Below are 19584 nucleotides of genomic sequence, written 5' to 3' on the forward strand. Positions count from 1 at the left end.
TGCAGGTCTTCAGACAGCTCTTTTGACAGAGCCATGATGCACATCAGACAATGCTTCTCATCAAGACATTTCTTACTAGGTGTGTGTTTTATAGTGGGCAGGGCAGCTTTGAACCACTCATCAGTGATTGGGCACACACCTGACTTTAATTGTTTGGTAAAAATTGGTTTCAATTGCTCTTTAGGTCTCCTTAGGCCAGTACTTCTCAAATAGTGGGGCGCGCCCCCCTGAGCGATGCCAGGGGTGGCACATGTGACCTCGGGGAACATGCTTTTTTTTTTTTTTTGCCGTACTAGAATAAAGTGTACTTGCACATCCACTCAGTGGGTGGCAGTGGCGCTCTCATTTTCAGAGTGCGCGCAGTATTTTTGAATTAAGCAAGAGCACACAGAAAAGAGATATGAAGAGCTGTGCGCCGTTTTTGAAAGCCGTTTTCCGGCCGGACTCACGGCAGCGACCCACTGTCTTCTCCGGTTCTCACGTGTCCGCCCGAGAAGTGCCATTTTCGGCTTGGGATCGTCACGACGACCGCCCTCACCTACGGTTCTCCCTCGGCCGCCGAGAATGCGCTTTTTCGGGCCGTTTGCCTTTGACTTTTAATACAGTGGGAGATGAGGAAAGACCACTGTTTACGGTGTTTAAAAATGAATACAGCGGACAGCCAGAAGCTAAATCAATTGAGACGCCACTTAAAGACATTAGACCCCAACCTCATTGATAAGCCGCGTGATTTGTTTTTCAGCGAAAACGTGCCGAATATTGACAACAATTGCCCCGCTTTGTCAGTGTTATATCAGTAAACCAGTGAGCACTGTTAGCATGCTCATTGAAAAATAACCCCACACCATTGCAAAGGCTGATTCTGTGAGCAGCAAAAATAAAAACTGTCCCTCTGTCCAAAGACACTTTTTTTTCTCCTATTCAGTTTTTTTACAGTCAAATTTTTTGCATATTGTCCTCATGTGTTAATGTTTCTAATCTATTTGAATTTGTTATTATTTACTGATTTTATTACATTTTATTTTTCAGTATCAAATGGTCAAAAATGTACCTTGAGTGTATTTTTACAGTTTGGATGTGACTTTTTTTTTTTTTAAATTCAGGCAAATTGATGCACGTTAAGTCTTTTCTGGTACAAACAAAACAATGTTAATAAAGTTATACTTTATTATAAGTTGATCTATGTCACTTTTTTTCTTTAATAGAAAAAAAGGACACAATGTTAGGCAGAGGCATACTTATAATAGTACTTTTATAGACAGTACTATTTATAGTGGCGGCAGAGAGTTTGGGGGGGCGCGAAACATTTACGTCTTCCTTGGGGGGGGGGTGTCACAGAAAATAATTGAGAAGCACTGCCTTAGGCCATGGGTGTCCAAACCTGTCCTCAAGGGCCGCTGTGGGTCCTGGTTTTAGTTCCTACCAATCGAGCACTGACAGTTTAACCAATAAAGTTTGTGCTAAAACAAGCAGCACCTGACTGCAATCAACTGATTACACTTGTGAGACACCAAATTGGTAAAAGGTTGTCCTCATGATGGGTTTGAACAAAAACCCGCACCCACTGCGGCCCTATGTGGAATAGGTTGGACACCCCTGCCTTAGGCAGAGGGTTCACTTAGTTATTTTTCCCCCTTCAGTCAGTTTCCATACTATCCTCATTAAAATATGAAAACATATATATGTTTGGGTGGTTTAAGTTAAAGCAGACACTGTTTCATCTGTGTGATTTTGACAAAGATCAGATCATGATGGTGATTTTATGCAGAAATGTGAGAAATTCCAAAAGGTTCAGATACTTTTTCATACCACTGTAATTGTAATAAAAGTACAGGTACCTGCGTATACTATACAGGTGTGTGTCATTACTTGTACTACAAGTATGTGTACTTGTAATAAAATTATGTGTACTTGCGTATACTTATACTACAAGTAGCAGTTGCATGCATTTGTAGTGCAAGTACATGAACTTGCGTATACCTATAAGTACGTGTAGTTGCTTATACTACAGGTACGTGTAGTTACTTGTACTACAAGTACGTGTACTTATGTGTACTTGTAATAGAAGTATGTGTACTTGGGTATACTTATACTACAAGTATGTGCCTTCAAGTAAGTGTACTTGTACCAGCCCTCCCACTTCAAATGGATTGGACGTATAGCATCGTCAATGGAAGCCGGTGAGTTAATAACGACACTTCCGCAGGGGTGGGAATTTGTCCCACTGCTGAATCATAATTAGGAATGTTCCAGCAAGGCTGTGGGATCCCCTCATTTGCCCTCTTTTTTTTTTGCTGCCTCTTTTTCTGTCCACGCATTCTCTGTAGTGAGAGAAATCGGGGACGGAGGGGAATGTAAGCTTTTCTGGGCCTCGTGCCCAGCTTCAGCCTTGGCGCTGCCCGCCCAGCTGCAGCAGAGAAAAAGTGCGTGAGAGCAAAAAAGAGGCGTGAAGTTATTTGATTGTGCCATTGCTCCCCTAGATACCTCGGCCGCCGTTTGAAAACGCGGAGGAAGGAGATTAGAGGGCTAATAGTATAGATTAGCATGTGCCGCAGAATGGCAAATTCAGAGCTGCAAATCCATGGCCTACACTATCTAAAGAGACACTGGCGCCTGTGTTTTTTTTCCTCTCCTCGCTACTGTCTCACGCTTAAGTTCTCCCAAATGTATCTGATTATATTTTACCTTAGATATGAACGTTATCAGAAACTTGTACTTGTACTACAAGTATGTTTAGTTATATGACAAGAACGTGTACATACAGTGCATCACAAAAGTGAGTACACCCCTCGCATTTCTGCAGATATTTAAGTATATCTTTTCATGTGACAACACTGACAAAATGACAATTGGACACAATTAAAAATATTCTGAGTGCAGCTTAAATAATAGAGTTAATTTATTTTCCCCTCAAAATAACTCAAAATATAGCCATTAATATCTAAACCCCTGGCAACAAAAGTTAGTACACACCATTAAAAAAACGTACATCCCTAAATGTCCAAATTGAGTACTGCTTGTCATTTTCCCTCCAAAATGTCATTTGACCCGTTACAGGAGTGCTGTCAGCATTGCTGCAGAGATTGAAGAGGTGGGGGGTCAGACTGTTAGTGCTCAGACCATACGCCGCACTCTACATCAAATTGGTGCGCATGGCTGTCACCCCAGGAGGAAGCCTGTTCGGAAGACGGTACACAAGAAAGCCCGCCCGTCTCATCAGACCATAGAACATGGTTCCAGTAATCCATTTGCTTTGTTGACATGTCTTCAGCAAACTGTTTGCGGGCCTTCATCATCAATATTTAAATTTGGTAGATCAATTAGCCTAATTTACCTAACACAGTCCGCCAACTTAAATGCTAAGAGTGCTAAGGTATTTACAATTCTCATCGCAAATTGCTCATACGTAACTCCACAACCTGTAGCTGTAAGCTTAATTACAAATGTATACACAAACGTATATTAGCTGAAACAACTTACAGCCTTATGTGGACCAAACTAGAGAACAGCTGTCCTTTATTCATGTCAGACAATAGTCTGCTCCTCAGTCATAAGGCGACAGTCCAGCCAGACCTAATGTTGCCATCAGAGGGTAGCGTATCCTCGATTATTAAAAAAAAATACAATACTTTTGGACTTTTTGGATAGTTATGTTGGGGTACTTATAGGGTTAATTCCAACTTATGTGGAAATTCGGTTTAAGTCGGCAGTGAAGGAATGGAACTCGTTTGTAACCTGGGGACGACCTGTATTAGGACATGCATATGCTACTCTAAGAATGCTAAATGCCAATTTGACAGAACACTGGATGCGCTGAAGAAAGTCTGCTGATAGTTATATATCACCCACTTTCAGCATGATCAAGGCTTTGAGCCTAACTTCCATTCCAAAATAATCGTAGGCTTTTGACTTGGATTTGCGATGATTTTTGACAGATTTTTCAAGCGCCACAGATTGTGTTCTTTCTACAGAAATACAGAATTTACATCTTTCATCATTAAAATAGTTTGTTTCTCCTCTTTTACGTTCTTTAGTATGAACAGTTGAACATAATAGACAACAATGTTTATATGTCTTGGGTAGCAAATGAGCCAAGTCTCATATTTATTTTTCTCAAAAGATGTGCTGGTAAACCCAAATGGATGCAATATCCACCTTCATACTTTATGCAGATTTGACTAAAGCGAATCAGTTGAAGGATATTGTGAACATTATATTAGTGCAGCAACGATTAATCGATTAACTCGAGTATTCGATTAGAAATAAATAGTCCAGTTAAATTTTGTTGCTTCGAGTATTCGTTTAATTATAGTGGCGTTGTAATGGTTTATTTTGAAAGTGTTTGCATTTCATTTTATTGATTCGCGTGGATATACTACACTCTGGTCTGCCTCATTTCACATGGCTCAATCCAACTGCTTCCTGGTCAGACCAACGTAAGTTAAGTTTTTGTTTGAGCTCTTGTTTTTTAATGCATTGGTAATTTAGTTGATAGTTAAGCTAGCGGAATTTTGCTATGTAAGATAGCCAATTTTTCTTCTGTTGTACATAGATCCTTATTTATTGTATTTTTTTATACCGTTTGTGGCTCAGCTCAGGTATTAAAATTTTTCATGTTCCTTATCCGATCACTTGATTATTCGAACTAACTAGTTCATCGATTAATCGACTACTAAAATAATCGATAGCTGCAGCTCTACATTATATATTTCAATATGTCACCTCTTGAGATGGAAACGAAGGTACTTGAGGACAGTGGCTCCAGGCAGGAAGGTGCAGCTCATGCAGGTGAGCAGTTGCCAGTATCGCAGGTGAGCGGCTGTGTAGGGAGCGGGTGTGTGGCTGGTCTGCTTCACCAACTGGCAGTAGACCTCGTCGCGTAGCGGCCGCAGGTCGAGGCAGGTCTGGAGCACTCCTTGGATGATGGGCACGGCGTCATGCGCCGACTCCAGCTGCTGAAGGCCGTTGAAGAGTTTGACGGCCTCCTCGCACAGTGAGCCGTAGCCTTTGCCGTGGTGGTCTGTCAATTGTTCAGAACAATATTTGAAATTAGAATATGAATTTGTCCTTCTGCTGTGAATTGAAACGGGTTTATCGCAAGTAGACATCCACAATCCATTTGAAATGGGAGGGTTGCAGCGAATGAACTTCGAATGGGTGTGAAGGTCTACTGCTGACATTTGTTCTTCCACTGGCCATGATGAAACCTTCCACCAATTAGTTTATTAGAGTTCCTTTCTTAGCTGCATTGGTCCCGCCCACAAAAAAAAAAATCTCCGAACAGAAGATGATGTCACACCCAGAATAGCTGGAGATTTTTTCAGTATGCTAGCATGCTAATCATAGGCTTTCTATTCTGTTGTTGCTAGGGTTGCCAACTGTCCCTTGAAAAATGGAACCGTCCAGTATTCAGAAACAAAAGTAAGCGTCCCGTATTGAGCTTTCAAGGGACGTGCTTTGTCCCTTACTAACATCAAAGTTAGTATCTTATTTGTAGAACGGACGAATACTGATATGGTGCTTTACAGGAATATGCAGGGAAACGCATTACACCGCCTATCCTGCTTTTTGACCAATGAGCTGACGGAACAATGACAATACGAAATCCCACTGATCTAATTGGCCAAGGTACTGTTGCTAACAAAAGACAACATAAGCATGTGGGAGATAAGAGGTTTGAGTGAAGAGAGAGTAAAAAGCCTGTTCTTCTCTGTGTACTACATTTTCAGTGATTGTATTATACACTGCTGGCTAAAAGTATTGGCACCCCTGCAATTCTGTCAGATAATGCTTAATTTTTCCCAGAAAATGATTGCAATTACAAATGCTTTGGTAGTAATATCTTCATTTATTTTGCCTGCAATGAAAAAACACAAAAGAGAATGGTAAAAAAAATAAATCATTATTATTTGACATAAAACTCCAAAAATGGGCTGGAAAAAGTATTGGCACCCTCAGCCTAATACTTGGTAGCACCACCTTTAGACAAAATATCTGCGAACAACCACTTCCAGTATCCATCAATGAGTTTGTAACAATGCTCTGCTGGAATTTTAGACCATTCTTCTTTGGCCAACTGCTCCAGGTCTCTGAGATTTGAAGGGTGCCATTTTCAGATCCCTCTACAGGTGTTGTATGGGATTAAAGTCTGGACTCATTGCTGGCCACTTTACAAGTCTCCAGTGCCTTCTCTCAAACCATTTTGTAGTGCTTTTTGAAGTGTGTTTTGGGTCATTGTCCTGTTGAAAGAACCATGACCTGTAAGGGAGACCCAGCTTTCTTACACTGGGCCCTACATTAAGATGCAAAATTTGTTGGAAGTCTTCAGACTTCATAATGCCATGCACACGGTCAAGCAGTCCAGTGCCAGAGGCAGCAAAGCAACCCCAAAACTCATAAATCAGGGAACCTCCGCCATGTTTGACTGTGGGGACCGTGTTCTTTTGTTTGAAGGCCTTGTTTTTTCCCCTGTAAACTCTATGTTGATGCCTTTTCCCAAAAAGCTATACTTTTGTCTCATCTGACCAGAGAACATTCTTCCAAAACGTTTTTGGAAAACTGCAGCCTGGCTTTTATTTGTTGCTGGGTCAGAAGTGGGGTCTTCCTGGGTATCCTACTATAGAGTCCCTTTTCATTCAGACGCCGACGGATAGTACAAGTTGACACTGTTTGTACCCTCGGACTGCAGGACAGTTTGAACTTGTTTGGATGTTACTTGAGGTTCTTTATCCACCATTCGCACAATCTTTCTTAGAAATCTCTTGTCAATTGTTCTTTTCCGTCCACATCTAGGGAGGGTAGACACAGTGCAATGGGCTTTACACTTATTGATGACACTACACACGGTAGACACAGGAATATTCTGGTCTCTGGAGATGGACTTGTAGCCTTAAATTTGGCTCAAGTCCTCAGACAGTTCTTTGGTCTTTTTTCTTTCCTCCATGCTGAATGTGGTACACACAAGGAAACAGGACAGAGAATGAGTCAACTTTAATCCATTCTAACTGGCTGCAAGTGTAATTTAGTTATTGCCACCACCGGTAAGTAACAGGTGCTGTTAATTACACAAATTAGAGAAGCATGACATGATTTTTTAAAGGGTGCCAATATTTTTGTCCGGCCCATTTTTGGAGTTTTATGGAAAATGATAATGATTTAATTATTTTCCCATTCTCTTTTGTGTTTTTCCATTGCAAGCAAAATAAATGAAGATATTACTACCAAAGCATTTGTAAGTGCAATCATTTTCTGGGAGAAATTGAGCATTATCTGACAGAATTCCAGGACTGCCAATACTTTTAGCCAGCTGTGTATTTTTTATGGGAATCGGGCCGATCACGTCATTTTTCAGTGGATCGGAATCGGGTGAAAAGGATCGGGTTTTTAATTTTAAATTTTTGTATTTTTTAAGGGCGAAATGGTAATAAAATACAGGTAGTCCCCGGGTTATGACGTAGCCGACTTATGTGATTTTGACTTTACTCACATGTGTGCTCCAGGCTGCCATAGGGGAAGGGCAGCAACGGGGCGTAGAGGGGGCCTTGGGTATACTTGAGAATGGGGTTGTGCTGGTAGATGTGCTCCACCACTTCGGGGTTGAACTTGTTCTCCTGAAGTCAAAGGTGAAACAAAAGCTGAGTAAGTTCAGGTCGTTCCAACAACATGGCCGCGTAGGTGATCCGAGTGCATCTGGGGCAGGTTGGACTGCCATTCTACGAGGTCAAGCGATGCCCCGGCGAACCGGCGCGGCATGACAAGCGCGTTATATTTCATCCGCCCATGTCAGCCAGGTCAACATGTTTTAGTCCTCTGAGGCACACGTGGCCAAACGTCTTACACCGGCAACAGATGGCTCGCACGCTATACTGCACTTCGACACCTGTTGCTCATTAGTAACGCCGCCACTGCCGCTCTGGCGATTCCTCCCCAGTCCCTCAAACCCACAGCCACCTTCCCCAGCAATAGCTTCCAGATGAGCTTACTCAGCGGGCCCGAGTTAAAGCATTCCTACGCTGTGTTCCGTGAAGGCTGGTGACAGCCTTGTCTGTTTGAAGGCTAGGAATGTCACTAAAGACTACAGTTTGAGTGTCATTGTGCTTCGACAATAGCTTGCTGGTGTCAAATGAAGCACGACATTCTTGTCAGATTAAACCGTAATTTTGCCTCATTATCCAAACCACACCAAGCATGTGGGCTCAAAGCAAGAAAAAAAACAAAACAAAACAAAAAAACACGATTTTGTCATTTTTACAGTAGAGAATGGTTGAGTTTATGCAGTAATTTGAGTCTTTCAGTGTCACAGACAATGATAGATGTCCATTCATCATGGCTATTTTCATTGTTCTGTTGTCAATTGAAATAATTTGTCACTAGCAGACATCCAATCCATTTAAAGTGAGAGGGTTGGCAGCGAATGAACATTTGTGTACTTGTACTGCGAGTGTGTGCACTTTTACTACGAGCACGTGTACTTGTATTACAAGCACGTGTACTTGTATTACAAGTATACTGACCAGCAGAATCAAAGCTTTCCACGCAATTATTCCAGAAACTGCATTTTCTAGTTTCTGATTAAAATGAAACGAAAATTGAAAAGAAAATTATGATAACGTAGCTTGACTCTCCACTGCAAAGCAATTACAGTGGTATGAAAAAGTATCTGAACCTATTGGAATTTCTCACATTTCTGCATAAAATCACCATCAAATGTTATCTGATCTTTGTCAAAATCACACAGATGGAAAAAACTGTCTGCCATAACTAAAACAACCCACACATTTATAGGTTTTCATATTTTATCGAGGATAACATGCAAACAATAACAGAAGGGTGGACATTAAGTGCGTGAACCCTCTGCCTAAGGAGACTTAAAGGGCTACTGAAACCAGTTTTTACCAAACAATTTAAGTCAGGTGTGTGCCCAATCAATGACAAGTGGTTTAAAGCGGCCCTGTCCACTATACACATGGTAAGCATTGTCTTGATGAGAAGCATTATCTAATGTGCGTCATAGCTCGGTCAAAAGACCTGTCTGAAGACCTGCGATCAAGGATCGTTGATTTGTATAAAGCTGGGAAAGGATACAAAACCATCTTTAAAAGTCTGGATGTTCATCAGTCGACAGTCAAATAAGTTGTCTACAAATGGAAAGAGTTTGGATATGTTGCTTCTCTCCCAAGGAGTGGCCGTCTACTGAAGATGACGCCAAGAGTTCAGCGCAGAATACTCAGAGGTAAAAAAAGAACCCTAGAGTGTCTGTTAGAGACTTACAGAAATCACTGGCACAGTCCAATATCTCTGCACACACATCAACTTTATGTAAAACTATGGCCAAGAATGGTGTTCATGGGAGGACTCCACGGAGGAAGCCACTGCTGTCTTAAAAAACACAAAAAAACATTGTTGCTCGTTTAATGTTCGCAAAAAGGCACTTGGACACTCCACAGAAGTTTTGGCAAAATATTTTTGGACTGATGAAACCAAAGTTGAATTGTTTGGCAGTAACAACGTTATGTGTGAAGGAAATAGGAAATATGGAACAGCTTACCAACATCAACACCTCATCCCCACCGTGAAGCATGGGAGCATCATGATTTGGGGGCTGTTTTGCTACCTCAGGGCCTGGACAACTTGCAATCATTAATGTAAGAATGATTTCAAAAGTTAATCAGGATGTTTTGCAGCTAAAAAGAGGATGGAGGCTGCAACAAGACAATGATCCAAAAACACAGAAGTAAATCAACTTCAGAATGGTTTCAGAAGAACAAAATACACGTTCTGGAGTGGCCAAGTCAAAGTCCAGACTTAAACCCATTGAGATGATGTGGCATGTCCTAAAGACAGTGATTCATGTCAGACATCCCAGGAATCTGACTGATCTACAGCAGTTTTGTAGAGAAGAATAAGCCAAGATTAGTCCGGATAGATGGTCCAGACTGATCTGCAGCTACCAGAAGCGTCTGGTTGAAGTTATTGCTGCCAAAGGAGGGCCAACAAAATATTAAATGTGATGGTTCACTTATTTTCCCCCCTTCTGTCATTGTTTGCATACTATCCTCATTAAAATATGAAAACCTATAAATGTTGGGGTGGTTTAATTTAAAGCAGAGTTTTTTTTTCATCTGTGTGATTTTGATAACGATCAGATCACATTTGATGGTGATTTTGTGCAGAAACGTGAGAAATTCCAAAAGGTTCTGATACTTTTTCATACCACTGTATCTAGCCCCTCAAAGGGGAATGAGGTGGATGTTGTGCACTTTAATCTTTTGATCCTGGTTGCAGTACCATTTTTTTGCCACCAATCTTACATATTGCTTCTAATATACAATAACTGTGACATTAACACGCTTTAAATGACCCAAAATAGTCTCTTGCCCTATAAAGTGTTATAATTAGACACCAGCAGATTACTTCAACAAGAGGCCAAAGCAGAGCGGCCTGGTTATCTGGCCTCAGCGAGCCCTCCGCCTCCGTCGACTAGACCTAGACGAGACGAGGCGACCGCCTCCTTGATGAGATTCCTTTGAGCCGTTCTCTCTAGCAACCCCGCTTCTAAAAATAACCCTCATCAACCCACTTCAGTCTTGTTTGTTCACGCCTGGTGACTCAGCGCCAAACAATAACTTTTATCTTCACTTTCTGCCTTGGGGTTTTTGCACTCCGAAGGAATACCATGACATCACCCAGGAACAGAAAGGAAACTTTGGACCTCTGGACCTTTGTGTGGTTTCCGTGACGACCGGGGGTAGGAAACGTTTAACGGCGCGGGCTTTTTTGACATTACCTCGATGTCCTGGATTAGGAGCTGCGTGGGTGTCTGCACGGGCGATTTGGTGTCGATGATTTTCTGGATGGCGCAGGCCCAGTGCACGGCCTCGTTGAAGTGCTTGGTGTACAGTCTGTAGCAGTGTTTGCGCCCATACACTGTGATGCTCCAGTAGCCTTGAAGTACACACAAACATCATATTGTGTCACGGATGACGATCGACATCCAATCATATCATCGTTGTTCTGTGAATTTTACGTAGTTTATCCTGAGTGGACATCCAAGCCATTTGAAGTGGGAGGGTGGCAGGGAATGAATGTTCGCTGCCACCCTCCCACTTCAAATGGCTTGGACGTCAAGCGCCGTCAATGGCAGCAAGTGACTTAATCACCACATTCTTAGACAAGGACAACACTAGTGCTGTGCGATGTGACAATATATATCGCCAAAAGGTTATGAAACTATCGGCGTTTTATCGCAATAAATAGACCTGTTCCTGCAATGCAGGTTTTGGCCAGCAGATGGTTCCCGATTTGCACTGACTTGCTATATCTATGGGATTCCATAAACTGAAAGGAAAAGAAGATGCAGGTACAATACCAAAAATTAAAATATGATGTAAAAGTTGTTTTGTTTGGATAATTTAACATAAAGATGAAACCAACAAATTGTGATGAACCATTACATGCAAATTGACATACAGTGCCCTCCATAATCATTGGCACCCCTGGTTAAGATGTGTTTTTTAGCTTCTCATATATATATATATATTTTTTTAATTAAAAAAATATGGGACCTTAATGGAATAAAAGTGAAAAATCCAACCTTCAATACAAGTGCATTTATTCAGTGGGGAAAAAATCCCACATAAAGAAATAATTATTTGACATCAAATAATGTGTGTCACAATTATTAGCACCTCTGGTGTTAATACTTTGTACAACCCCCTTTTGCCAACAAAACAAGGTCTGGGGACTGAGAAATGTCCTGGTATTTCAAAGCATTCATGATGCCATGCACCCTAACAAGGTTCCCAGGGCCTTTGGAAGCAAAACAGCCCCACAGCATCACTGACCCACCCCCATACATCACAGTGGGTATGAGGTGTTTTTCAGCATGCTCATCTTTCGTGGAAAGCCAGACCCACTCAGAGTGTTTTTTGCCAAAAAGCTCAATCTTGGTCTCATCTGACCAAAGCACACGGTCCCAGGCTTCAACTGGGACGGTCCCAGGCTTCAACTGGACTTCCCCGAGGGACACGGTCGAACACCTTCTCCAAATCCACAAAAGACCGGTTTGGCAAACTCCCATGCACCCTTGAGAACCCTGCTGAGGGTGTACAGCTGGTCCACTTTTCTACGGCCGAAACGAAAACCACACTGCTCCTCCTGAATCCGAGATACGACTTCCCGACGGCCCATCCTCTCCAGCACCCCTGAATAGACTAACAGGGAGGCTGAGGAGTGTGATCCCTCTATAATTGCCGTACACCCTCCAGTCCCCCTTCTTAAAAATGGGGACCACCATCCCGGTCTTCCAATCTAGAGGCACTGTTCACGATGTCCATGCGATATTGGAGAGGCATGTCATCAGCTCAGACGTTTATCTAATTTTCTGAGTAGTACCTGAATTCCCCACAGAACACAGATAACACAATTCATTCCAAAATCAACATTGTTATTGATATTATGCCAAAAGTAGTATTCAAATACAAAACCATCACAAGCAGATAATTCGATATCTTTACATTTGAACAAAAATAACTATTCTACTGTGCTGCTTCTTTTTACACTAGGTAAATTTAGGTTGCAGCAGTACTTGATGCATTTAACATGTTTTGGTCAATTTAAAACAACAAGTCAGTTTAAAGTGCTTGTGACAGGAAAAAGCATGTTTATTTCATAATACACTTGGTATTTTATGTTCCTGAATGATATGGACCGCTTGGATGTGTGTGGAACCAATCGTTATATTTATTTAGTTTTTTTAATCCCGTGCCATGAAAATGAGTTACTTCCGGCTTTGGTCTTCCATTGAGGAGGACGGCGAGAAGGAGTCCTCTTCACTGTACAGCAGTACTCTAGTGTATGAGGACTAAGGATTCAGTTGATTCTACGGATTAATACGTTTATTTTTCGCATCACGCCAGCCAAACGGCTGCAGAAAAATCTTGCTGTAAGAGGGTGAGGCGTGTGCGCCTTTTTGGAGTTTCAAAAGGTTCCCATTCACCGTGGATATTGGCCAAAACAAGCCCTACTACTGTGGGACCATTGGACTTATGAGGAAGTGAGTAAACATTGTGTTTTGTATTATGACAAATACTGGGATCATTTTAATATGTAGGTGGCTTGCATTTTGTGGCTGACATGCATGCGGGGCGGCTATTTTTCGGCACAACACCGGCGGCTTGTCGCACATCCACCCGCCGGGAGAGCAATATATTTGGCTTATTGTGCTCATGTGCCTGGTGCTCTGTCAAATTTTCCGAATGATCAGAAATTGCAACTTTGAGTTAAAAATAGCCGCGAATACAGCGATTACAAAGTAAAAACCACAAACTTTCTTTAAATTAAGGACTACTTAAGTTTGATCATTGATAGGCATGTAAAAAGCTCTCCTCATGCACATTCGCTGCACGTTAGCTGCATAACAACTGCAGCCGCCCTCCTCCGGGGAACGATCTGTAAATTGCTCTCCGGCGAAGACAATCGACAACCCAGTCATCATGCCAAAACATCCGGGCTAGTTATGTGTGATTTTCCGCTTCAAAGACTTTGAAACGTCACTCGGTTCGGGTTAGCATGTTGGCTAGCTGTCACGCCTCTTGGCTTGTTTATATTCTCCCAAGCCAGGGAAGGAAAATGACATAAGCCCGATTTAGGTGTCATAAAATATCGTTCGGGAGGTGCGACAGTAAAGGTGAAGACGACCGTTTTGACCATTATGGAATAATTTTGCCATGTCGTCCTGAATAGGTGCATTTTTATTATTTCATATTCCATTTAGCACAAGACTGTTATTTGTCATGACCATGCCATTTATTTAGCAATTGGGGAAAATACTTGGATAAAAAGAATATCCTGTAAAAATATTGAAGTAAAGAGACAGAAACAATGACATTTTTCAGCTCTCTTCGTTGCGTTTTCCTCGTTATGAATAGTTCCCCTCGACGGGCTGACTGGTCCTTCTCAAGCCATTTATTTAGATATTGGGGAAAAGTACTTGGATAAAAAGAATATCCTGTAAAAATATTGGAGTAGAGAGACTGAAACAATGCCATTTTGCGGCTCTCTTCGTCGCGTTTTCCTCGTTCTGAATAATTCCCCCTCAACGGGCTGACTGGTCCTTCTCAAGCCATTTATTTAGCTATTGGGGAAAAATACTTGGATAAAAAGAATATCCTGTAAAAATATTGGAGTAGAGAGAGTGAAACAATGACATTTTGTGGCTCTCTTCGTCTCGTTTTCCTCGTTCTGCATAATTCCCCCTCAATGGGCTGAATAGTAAAACCGATGAGCCCATTCTCCCGCTGATGTCGTCCACCTGTTGGGGACGCTAGAGCCCTATAATGGTAGGCGTGGCTAACCGGCAGATTAAAAGACTAATTTCTCGTCATCTGCGCTTTGCTAAATTGTTGTATATAGTCAAATCGTCTCAAAATATGATTCTAATTCACATAATAATGCTATTTAAGACTATTTTTCTCCTGTCGTATGCTCTTTAATGTCAACTCAAAATGTCATTATTGTTGTATAATTTTTTTACCAAATAATAAAACATTTGTTAAGTCGTGGCATAAATGGCTCATATCGTGAGAGGAGACTTTTTCCATATTGCACATCGCTCATCCTGAGTGCTCCAAAGTCCCTTTTGTGGAAAATCAGAGCTTGTTCTATTAGCCACTCAGGGCTGCCTGAGTTGCACAGCTTTTATCAGCACTTCCTCCTACGTGACTTGGCATCCTGTCATCCTGTCTTGATCTCATGACCCCCAAAACATTAAGGTCGACTAACTTGGCGCTACTGACATTTCTCACATTTGCTTTAAGGATGCCAAAAAGCCACTTGTGTGATCCTATTGCAGGAAGTTAGCCTAGAACAGTTGCATGATTATTGTCAGGGGAGAAGTGTACCAACTGTACAAACAACTTGTTGGACAGCACCCAAAGAGAAAACAGAGATGGCTTCTGCGTTCAAATTTAATTGGAGTTACTGATTGTCTGGCGGATTTTCTTAACTATTGGCTCTAGCACCTTGCGACGTTGACCTGTTATTTAGTGTTGAAAATGAAAGAAACTACTGCTGCAACGATTAATCGATTAACTTCAGTAATTCAATTAAAATAAAGCTTCTAATCAAATTTTGATGCTTGGAGGATTTGTTTATTTAGAGTGAATTTGTAATGGTTTGTTTTGAAAGTGCATTGAAAGTGCATTGAAATTGCATTTACAATGATCCCTCATTTTTCATGGTTAAAGGGGAAAATCGAAAATCCGCGACATATTTACATAAAAATTTTTTGGGGGGTGCGTTAAATTTATTTATTCAGAGTTAACAGCATTGGAAAGAGATACAAATAAGAAATGTTTTTTCCCCTTATATGTAGGGTTGTTCCGATCATGTTTTTTTACTCCCGATCCGATCCCGATCGTTTTAGTTTGAGTATCTGCCGATCCCGATATTTCCCGATCCGATTGCTTTTTTTTTTTGCTCCTGATTCAATTCCAATCATTCCCAATAATTTTTCCTGATCATATACATTTTAGCAATGCATTAAGAAAAAAATGAATAAAACTCTGACGAATATATACATTCAACATGCAGTACATAAGTATTGTATTTGTTTATTATGACAATAAATCCTCAAGATGGCCATTACATTATTAACATTCTTTCTGTGAGAGGGATCCACGGATCGAAAGACTTGTAATTCTTAAAGGATAAATGTGACTTTGTATATTGTGACTAAATATTGCCATCTAGTGTATTTGTTGAGCTTTCAGTAAATGATACTCTAGCCATTTAACTGTTCTGCCCAAATGCATGATGGGAAGTGCAACCATGACTGTGCGTAGTGGCACCAATTGATATATTTTCTCTGCGTTGGCAAATAACATAGGGTGTAAAGAAAAAGATCAACTACTACCTTTCTTCCCCACATTGCTTTCCCACGATATTTCTAATTGTTGAGAGAGGGATTTTAAGGCTTTTAAGGCAATTAAAAAAAGGCTCCAAAGACTGCCAAAATTCACTCTACTCATTTTACGCTGCCTTTTAGCTCTATATATAGGTAAATCGGCGCCATTATAGATTGGACGCGACAATGCGTGAGTGGGTCGTGCAGCACATGCGTTAATTGCGTTAAATATTTTAACGTGATTGATTCAAAAAAATTAATTACCGCCATTAACGCGATAAATTTGATAGCCGTACTTTAAGCCAAAACTAAAGACTCTGGATGAGTGTAAGACATTTTGTCTGTAACGTTAAATACAATTAGAAAACGATTTAATAAAAAAATATATATACGTATATTAAAAAAAGGAATGTCCAATATTTTTTTGCCGATTCCGATACTTTGAAAATGACGTGATTGGACCCAATCGAATATGTATATTTTAAGAAATGGTGTTTAAGCACTGCAAATGTAATAATTATGATATAAATGAAATATGTATATAAAAGAAAATAAAAAATCATTTGTACATACAAATGTAGTAATTATCTTATAAATGAGACATGTATATAAAAGAAAATAAAAAATCATTTGTATATGTATACATGCATATCTCGTAAGAGTTTTAAATGAAATACTGTATTTATTTTTTTAATTAAAAATAATCTGCGATGGACTGAGGGCACGAAGTTTGAAGCAAGGGAAGACTGTAGTTTTATTTTTTGGGTGGATAGTACACTGCCCTCTATCTGGAAAAAATGTGTCATAACTTGTCAAACATGGCTGAATCCAGCTGCTCCCTGTTAAGACCAACAAAAGGTTTTCTAAAAGAAAAAAAAAACAAGTATATTTAGCAGTTTTGTTTGTGTGAACATGTTATTGAACAATTTGTTAAGAGCTTTGTAAAAAAAAAAAAAAAAAAAAAAAAAAATTGCATTTAAGCTAGCGGACGTTTGCTATTCAAGTTAGCAAATTTTTCTTTTGCTGTACAGTGGTACCCCTTCTTACGAAATTAATTGCTTTTGGAAGTAGTTTCATAACTTTAAAATTCTGTAAGTACAGAGTTTCCATGTAGATGCCCTAATCCAGGGGTCAGCAATCTGCGGCTCCAAAGCCCCATACAGCTCCTCGAACCCTCTGATGCGGCTCAGTTTTATTTTAAATAAATGAATAATTGATATTATTATCTACACTTTGGTAGGTAGATGAAGTCAGGCTCACTGTTTTGTGTGTTTGTTGACTGAACACTCGTGCAGGTCATGCCATCCACAGGCGAAAAGACTCGTTGGTATGCCTTTCAAGTGGCAACCGAGACATACAGTGCTGCCCAAAAGTTTGTGAACCCCCTCAACATTTTGGAATTTTCTATTATTTCAACCTGATTTCCTAATCAATCAATTCAGTAGTTTTTTTTTGTTTTTTTAACAGTTGTGTTGTCGAGACTAAATTAAAAAGAGTTTTCATCAACTGATGTAGGTGCAAAATTGAACTGTTTGGTCACAACCAAAACCGCCATGTCTGGCGAAAAGTCAACACTGCATACCACCAAAAGAACCTTCTCCCAACAGTGAAGCATGGAGGTGGGAATGTCAAGATCTGGGCTTGCTTTTCATCCTCAGGACCTGGACAACTCCACATAGTCCAGGGAATCATGAATTCTGAGGAATATTGTCAAATCCTAGAACATAACCTGACGCCATCTGTTTTGAAGTTAAAGCTTGGCAGAAGGTGGATCATGCAACATGATAATGATCCAAAGCATTCCAGCAATACAACCAAGGAATGGCTGAAAAAGAAGAAGATTCGTGTTCTGGACTGGCCCAGTCAAAGTCCTGACCTAAATCCCATTAAAATGCTGTGGCGGGACCTGAAGCGAGCAGTTCATGCCAGACGCCCATCAAACCTCTCTCAACTGACTGCGTTCTGCAAGGAAGAATGGGCAAAAATCCCCCAAAGTAGATGTGAGAGGCTGATTAGTCACTACAGAAACCGTTTGGTTGAGGTAATCTCTGCAAAAGGAGGCGCAATATCCTATTAACTGAAGGGGTTCACATACTTTTGCACACATGATATCTGAGTTTTTCTTAAATCAACCACTTTTGTTAAATAAAGAATGACAATATAACTATTTCTTTTGTTTCAGTCCATTATTTGGAATGTCAGTATTGTGGATTTGGGTATAACTTAACATTTAATAAGGTTATTTTAGTTTTTTTTTACAAAAAATCTGACCATCGCTGTGGGGTTCACAAACTTTCGAGCAGCACTGTAGCTGGTGAATTCATGACCTGCAAGAATGCTCGATGAAAATGTGTGTAAAAAGTGAGCACTTATTCTGCATACTAAAAGGAGGCAACACTTCTTTGTTAAGTTAAATATGGACCACAAAATATGACTATATATTGTACATATATATTCATGTGATAAAATTAGGACAGCATATGGGAAGCCTGTGTGTTTTCCAACATCTTTGGTCTTATGGATATTTGATAACAAATAAAACTGAAAAAAAAAAATTTTTCATAACTTTCTGTAAAATATAATTTTAAATAAATGCAATTTCTGTTGAGGAATAAATTAGGACACCCCCACATTCAATCCCACTTAAAGTGTCTAAAATCACAAGTGTATCACATCAGGTGCACATTATTAGAACATCATTAGTGTTTTGAAGGAGGCTTGCCTTATTTAAACCACACATTTAGTTTTGTGTGCCCCTGACTGTTGAAGTGAGAGAAAACACCATGGTGAGATCTAAGGAGCTGTCTAAGGCCTTCAAAAAGAAGTTTGTAGATGCTTACGAGTTTGGTAAGGGATTTCAAAAGATCTCAAAAGAATATAAAATCAGCCATTCCACTGTCCGGAAAATAGTCTACCAGTGGAAGACATTCAAAACAACTGCCAACATGTCCAGGTCTGGGCGTCCAAGCAAGTTCACCCCAAGAGCAGACCGCAAGATGCTAAAAAAAGTCTCCAAAAACCCTAAAATGTCAGCACGGGACTTACAACAGGCTCTCACTACAGCTGATGTGAAAGTGCATGCCTCTACAAACATAAAGATACTTCACAAGTTTAACCTTCATAGGAAGTGTGCAAGGAGGAAACCTTTGCTCTCCAAGAAGAAAATTAAGGCCAGACTGAATGTAGACAAGAGTGAATGTAGACAAATACCAAGACTTGTGGAATAATGTTCTTTAGACAGATGAATCTAAAATTGAATTATTTGGACACAGGAACAGAGGACATGTTTGGCGTAAACCCAATACAGCATTCCGGGAAAAGAACCTCATACCAACTGTGAAGCATGGAGGTGGAAGTGTCATGGTTTGGGGATGCTTTGCTACAGCAGGACCTGGCCAGCTTACTATCGTAGAATCTACCATGATTTCTATCGTATATCAGAGGGTGCTTTAGGAACACGTGACATCATCTGTGGAAAAAATGAAAGCTGAAGCCAAACTGGACCCTGTAACATGACAATGACCTAAAACGTACCTGTAAATCTACCAAGGACTGGCTGAAAAGGAAGAAATGGAGAGTCCTGAAATGGCCGAGTCAAAGCCCGGATCTTAATCCCATTGAGATGTTGTGGGGTGACTGGAAACGTGTTGTACATGCAAGAAACCCCTCAAACATCTCAC

The 19584-nt window shown here is 40.5% G+C and overlaps 1 protein-coding gene across 1 annotated transcript in view; it reads right to left on the reverse strand.

Moving 5' to 3' along the window:
* The window catches only part of plekhh3 (pleckstrin homology, MyTH4 and FERM domain containing H3), a 154986-nt gene that overhangs the window by 27156 nt on the left and 108246 nt on the right, over positions 1-19584 (reverse strand). Inside the window, exons 5-7 of the mRNA XM_057860785.1 lie at positions 10787-10944; positions 7487-7610; positions 4723-5020 (exon numbers count right to left, since the gene is read on the reverse strand). Coding sequence (XP_057716768.1) covers positions 4723-5020; positions 7487-7610; positions 10787-10944 — 580 coding nt within the window. The remainder of the gene's footprint in view (positions 1-4722; positions 5021-7486; positions 7611-10786; positions 10945-19584) is intronic.

The sequence above is a fragment of the Corythoichthys intestinalis genome, chromosome 16 (genome assembly GCF_030265065.1).
Source record: "Corythoichthys intestinalis isolate RoL2023-P3 chromosome 16, ASM3026506v1, whole genome shotgun sequence".
NCBI lineage: Eukaryota > Metazoa > Chordata > Actinopteri > Syngnathiformes > Syngnathidae > Corythoichthys > Corythoichthys intestinalis.